The sequence below is a fragment of the Empidonax traillii genome, unplaced genomic scaffold, assembly GCF_003031625.1.
Source record: "Empidonax traillii isolate 1590-97213 ecotype Southwest subspecies unplaced genomic scaffold, ASM303162v1 scaffold296:size1881848, whole genome shotgun sequence".
Classification (NCBI taxonomy): Eukaryota; Metazoa; Chordata; class Aves; order Passeriformes; family Tyrannidae; genus Empidonax; species Empidonax traillii.
Genome location: NW_020955489.1, coordinates 387,934 through 393,477, shown reverse-complemented (window position 1 = coordinate 393,477; position 5,544 = coordinate 387,934). Strand labels below are relative to the sequence as shown.

The following is a 5,544-nucleotide window of genomic DNA, read 5'->3' as shown; positions in this document are numbered from 1 at the left end:
CACTTGCTTAGTGGCTCTTAGAATAATCAGATGTCGTGCAAAACTCACTTTGTTCAATTGCTGATTTATAGTCAGCAAAATTTTGATCAGTATTTCGCAGGCCCACATGCACACAGGTGCTGTGAGGGAGTACAAGATTCAGTTTTTAGGACACTGGCCAATGTAGCAGAATCCACAGCAGACTAATTACTTGCTAAGACATGAGAGATGCAAATAAACAACGTCTTTATCACACTCAAGATATTAGTATGGTGCATACCAAAGATCTTTGAAAAATTCCCTATTTTGATCCTATACAGCTATGTAACACTGCTCACTTCTTGAACTTTCCAAGAGTAAAACTCCACTTTAACACAAGATGCGTGTTGGTTTTATTAATTACAATATAAATAATACTTTCTGCAATATCACATATTCCAGTTTCTGAATCTATATCCGAAGAAAGTTCTGAAGTTTGGGGAATACTTTTAGTGCATTCCGTGTAGTCACTTCTATAACTTCTTCAACTGGAATTCCTTTGATTTTGGCAACATACTCTGCAGCAATGTAAACATTTTTGGGTTCATTTCTCACCTGAAAACAAAGAAACAAACCAAGTTACAGATCCCTACAGACCACAGGTGTTTCTGAGCCAGTATTTCCTGACAAAACCTCAGTCACATTGTGGCATGTGTTCCAGAAAAGTTACACATATCTATTGTTCTTGATCACATTCCCTTGGTAACCTCTTGCATCTCTTGTATTCATGCTTGCACTACTTCACTCTCCTGTACCAGTAACTGACCTCCATGAGGTGTGGATTTGGATATACATACACAGAAGTCCTTCCCCCTTCATCATTTACCTGTTTTTCAGGCCCCAGAGCAGGAGAGTCAGTTTCCAAGCACATATTTTCCAGAGGTAGCTGTTTCACAAGCTTCTGCTTCTTGGAGAAAATAAGACAGATATTAAATGCTTTATGCACTTAAACCTGTATGAAAAAATTGTGGAAGGGGGACATCCCCTGCATTTAACAGGAACATCAAAAGACTTTGGTGCCACTGCCTGCATTTTAGCAACAATTTCTGAATGGAAGCAAGAATACCAGGAGCTGCTCAAGAAGTCCCTTCAAATTAGGATTCTCCTGTTTTCTAAATATCTGAAGTACTGTTATCTCAACACTGAATCCATTGTTATTTATTAAATCATGCAGTTATATCGCATTAAACACACTGCATTTAGAGTTGCCGATGCAATTTTGCTATTTCCTGTGTATATATTTGTGTACCTTTTCCTTATCTCTGCTTTTACCTCAGTTTGCTTTCCTTCCTCCAAGTTCCCAACCTCATCCCCATCTATATCCACCCCTCATACCTCCTCCACTTGAATGAAGCCTTTTCCTTTCTTACATTTCCTGAGCTTATCACAGAAAGTGATGATGCTGCAGGATAGAAACAGACTGCTACCCCAAAATAAGAGATTAGCAAAGCTTGTAGCAGCCCAGAATAGAAATTAAAAGAGCAGTCTCACCACATAAAGTGCTGAACCTGAGAAATGCCATATTTAAGCAATTTAGCTGCTTCTTTGCTTGTGATAATCAGAATTCTTCGTAAGTCTGCAACTTAGCCAATTGTGAATGGATTTAATTTAGAACAGAAAGTGCCACAGCTCTGAGATAGAAACTAGTTATTTTCCATGTGTCATGTCCCTACTCTAAAACAGTACAGTGACAGAAGCTCCCAAAGAAGAGTTCACCAGAAACAACATTAAAACGAGAAGGAAAAGCCCCCTTGTTTCTCAGGAACAGCTGAGCTCTTTTAGCCAACATTTCCCCTCAGAAGCCTAGCTACGGCAAAAGTCCCAAAAGGTAGAAATCCAGCCAAAGTATAAAAATATGCAATGCTATAAGCAACTGAAACTTCTCCTGAGAAGTGTCAGGTTACAGTAACTGTACACAGGCATTGCTGGTCTCAACAGCCATCATAATAAGCTGTCAGCTGCTACCTGCAATTCCCAGGCACCGAGAAGGAGCAGACCCCAGCTGCAATCAGGACAAAATGTTACCTGTTCACTCCTTATAATGGAAGGAGGAATGGAGAAGTAGTATCCAGCTTTCACACCTTCCATCGCTACAGATGGCTTCCCATCAAATGCATGGAGCAACACCTTTGTAGCACCTTGGAGAAACGAAGCAAAACAAATGATCAGCAGGGTTAGAGAGCAGGGCTGCTATGTCAGCTTCCAATGGGATCTTGGTCCCATAAAGAATGAACACAGAATCTCTGCATTATTGCTTCCAGGTTTCATGCGCACCGAAGTGAGGACATGGCACAGATAAAGAAATTCTCTTGACAAGAGCTGTGACAGAGAAAATGCATTAAAAGCATACCTTGTTCCTTCAAGAGATTAATGGTTGGTCTTCCAGCTGAGCGGGAATGAACATTTCTGCACAGCAAGGAGAGGTCTGGTATTAGGAAATTCAGCCAAATATTATATTTTTTTTGCAAACACAAACAAAGTAACAGCAGCTTGGCATGGAAGTAATGAATCTGTATTACACCTTCTATCAGGGAAAAAAATGGGAGATATATGTATGAATCATTGTAGCTATGGAGATACAGGAACAACATAGCAAGGACAGGACATAGAAGGCGACTGTATTGAAGTGTAAACACAAGGAAAATCCTATAATTAAATCTTAAACTGGAGATTGAGTGGACACTAATGCCACTTTAATTCATCTAAGAAAAGTTCTGTGGGCACTTAGTAACTACAAATCTTGGGAAATATTTTCACATGTTACTGAGATCTGGCAAATTCTCCTACCAGTATAAATAAAACCTACAGAGGCAAATCCAGTCGTCTTGCCAACTCAATCTGCTTGATCAAAACCTGTCTTTGTCCTTCCTTCTGTTCTTCGGTGCTGGCAAATCTGGGAGTGAAATCTAGTCCAACCTACAGCACAAGAAGAAAAGGGGAAAAATTTTACAGACCTAACACTTAACAAAACCATTATTCGATATATACAGGCAAAAAATGCTTCAAAACTGCAAAGTATGTACACTAGAGACTGCAATTAAAACAAGCTCACCTGTAGCTTAACTCAGAAAAGAATCCATTCTCAACCATAAGCTCTTCCAACTACGAAAGTATTTGTAGGCAGATAGTTACTAACAAGAGTATTTAACACTTTAATCTCTAAGTCAGTTTCTGGGGTTTTATATTCTATTGGATAGTATTTCAGAATAAGTCAGATCCAGTCAATACTGGATCTGCAGTACAAGTAAAATTTCGGACCCAAACCCATAGCTTTAGTCCAAACTCTAGCAAAAATTACCCGTTACTTCTATACTCTTTTGATCTAAACATGTTCAGGTAAAATTTAAAGTCTGTCAAAGTAGCCCCATTCAGTTATACCAACCACAGTCTTTTATATACAGTACAACATGGCAAATTCAGCTACAAGGCTCTGCCAATAACTGCTTTTTCTGCAGCCGGTGCAGAACCAGACATAAGTCCCTCCAGTACCAACACGCAAACAAAGGCAGTCTACCCTAAAGCTTTCAAGCCTCAATTCCTTTATAAACAAATGTTAGACAGGGGAGAACACATGGACACAGACAGATGAGGGATCAAAAAAAAAGAACTGTACAAGTCAATGAGGTGTACCGAAATCACAACTTAGCCTAACTTTGTCAGGGAAGAAGGTAGGAAGGCTCTGCCTTCAGCTGTAAGATGATATAACATAATTATGCAACCTTCCTACTACTCCATCAGCATAAATTCCATCTATTTTCTAAGAATAACAAGGAAAGAAAAGAGGGAATGGGGCAAATCTATGAAGGAAAGCACATTAAGAGAATTACAAATCAGACGTAGTGCTTGTTCAGACTGAAGGCAATACTTAGCATACACAAAACCCAGCATTCTCTAACTTCTTGTAATTCTGGTGACAGCTGCTGCTGAAGAGGTTTAAACAAGTTGTGGAATTCTACTCACTTCTCCGATCCCCACCAATCTGTCTTTGTAGAGTTCTATAAGCGGCAGAGCAGCATCCAGATCCTGCAGGAACAAGTTAGAGATGCCTTTACAAGGGGGAAAGGTTATGAACCCAACATTATGGTTAAACTGTTCTTTATTGTTCTTAAATTTTGTACTTTAGAACTCACTAAGTTGTGTGGTCAGATTTTAGAAACCTGTAGGATTTGCCTTGTTTACTTAATAACCTTTCCATTATATACGTACATAACACTTTAAATACTCCTATTTTCTAGCTATCTTTTCACAGTAGCAGAAGAGGAAATTAAAACAAGTTCCACAAACAGTCTGACCACGTTAAACGACTGCAAACAGCCAAACAGCTCCCTGAGTTTTTCAGGCTAAGGTAACAAAGAGTAGCCCTTCAGTTCCCTTGTTAACAAAGGGACATCTGCAAATGCTGTTTGCTGTAAGCAAAGCACTCACTTGGGATTTTTTAAACCGTAAATAGTAATAGGGCCAGATGACTCCAGTGAACAATTCTGCTTTAGGACTAACATGGACAAATGGATGTGCTGAGAGACCCCGGGATTTGGTCCACTGGGTCTCCTGCATCACAGGAAGCAGAAAAATCACTGGGCAGAACTGAAGGTAAATCAGGCAGACTGGAGCATCCTGTCGTCTGTCCTGAAAAGTCCCAGCCGTATTTTATAGCCTGTGTTTTACCTTCAAAGTGACACTGCGCTGCTCCTCTGGAGAAACCTCTTGAACGGGGTGAACTCCCAGGCATGGCAAGACAAATCCTGGGAACCTAGACACGGAACAGGGATCGGTAGTGTGAGAGACCCCAGAGACCCCAAGTTTAAACCCAAGAGACCCCAGAGAAACCAAGTTTAAAGCCAAGAAGCGCTGGCCTGACCGAGGAGGAGGAGGGCAGCGCGTCTCCCGCCACCTCCCGCCGAGGCGCGGGCACCGCGCCCGGGACACGGGTGGGCGCGGGGACCCCCCAGCCGGCCTCGCACCTCTCCGACAGCTCCACGACGCTCCGGAACTCGCTCGCCTGCTCCGACACCACCACCAGCGCCGCCACGGCCGCCTACGGCACACGGAGACCCCCGGCCCGCTGAGACTCCCCGGCCGGCGGGGCCACGGGGGAGCGCGCAGGGGGTCCCCGCCGGCCGCCTCACCTGCTCCGCCGCCCGCACCACGGCCGCCACGTCCTGCAGGAGACACGCAGCGCCTCAGCCCCGGCCCGCACACCCACCCACCCACCCCCCGGCAGCCCCGCCCGGCCGCCTTGCCTCACCGTGTGGAAGCAGGGCGCAGCCAGGTGGCAGTGGCAGTCCACCGGGCCCGCCATGCCTGGCCCGGGGCGGAGCGCCAGGGCGGCCGCGGGTTCCGCTTCCGGGACGGCATTTTGCCCGCGTCCCGGGCGGGAAATGTCGGCGCCGCCGGGGCCGCCGCCCGGCCCGGGCCCGGGCATGGATGCAGGGGGTTCGGCGGGGGCGCGGCGGGACCCGCGGGTGCGGTGCTGCTCACGGCCCAGGCTGCGCGACGTGATGGAGCTGTGCGCGCCCTTGGTGCGGG

At 44.9% G+C, this 5,544-nt stretch overlaps 1 protein-coding gene across 1 annotated transcript; it reads right to left on the bottom strand.

Moving 5' to 3' along the window:
• Positions 1-208: 208 nt before the first annotated feature.
• On the bottom strand, positions 209-5,544 carry TATDN3 (TatD DNase domain containing 3). Its single transcript, XM_027890759.1, has 10 exons — positions 5,264-5,544; positions 5,145-5,177; positions 4,980-5,053; positions 4,684-4,768; positions 3,979-4,041; positions 2,825-2,934; positions 2,369-2,424; positions 2,044-2,156; positions 845-925; positions 209-573 (listed from the first exon to the last, which is right to left on the bottom strand). Exons 1-10 carry the CDS (start codon positions 5,438-5,440, stop codon positions 430-432), a joined length of 936 nt encoding a protein of 311 aa, XP_027746560.1. The 5' UTR covers positions 5,441-5,544; the 3' UTR covers positions 209-429.

Bases quoted from the DNA above. Each gene is read 5' to 3' on its own strand.
- TATDN3 (XM_027890759.1), bottom strand. From the start codon at position 5,440: ATGCCCGGGCCCGGGCCGGGCGGCGGCCCCGGCGGCGCCGACATTTCC. The intron at 2,157-2,368 runs GTATGCTTTTAA...CGTTTCTCCAAG, and splicing joins TAATCTCTTGAAGGAACAAG to GTGCTACAAAGGTGTTGCTC. The intron at 926-2,043 runs GTAACATTTTGT...ATTTTCTCCAAG, and splicing joins CCATTATAAGGAGTGAACAG to AAGCAGAAGCTTGTGAAACA.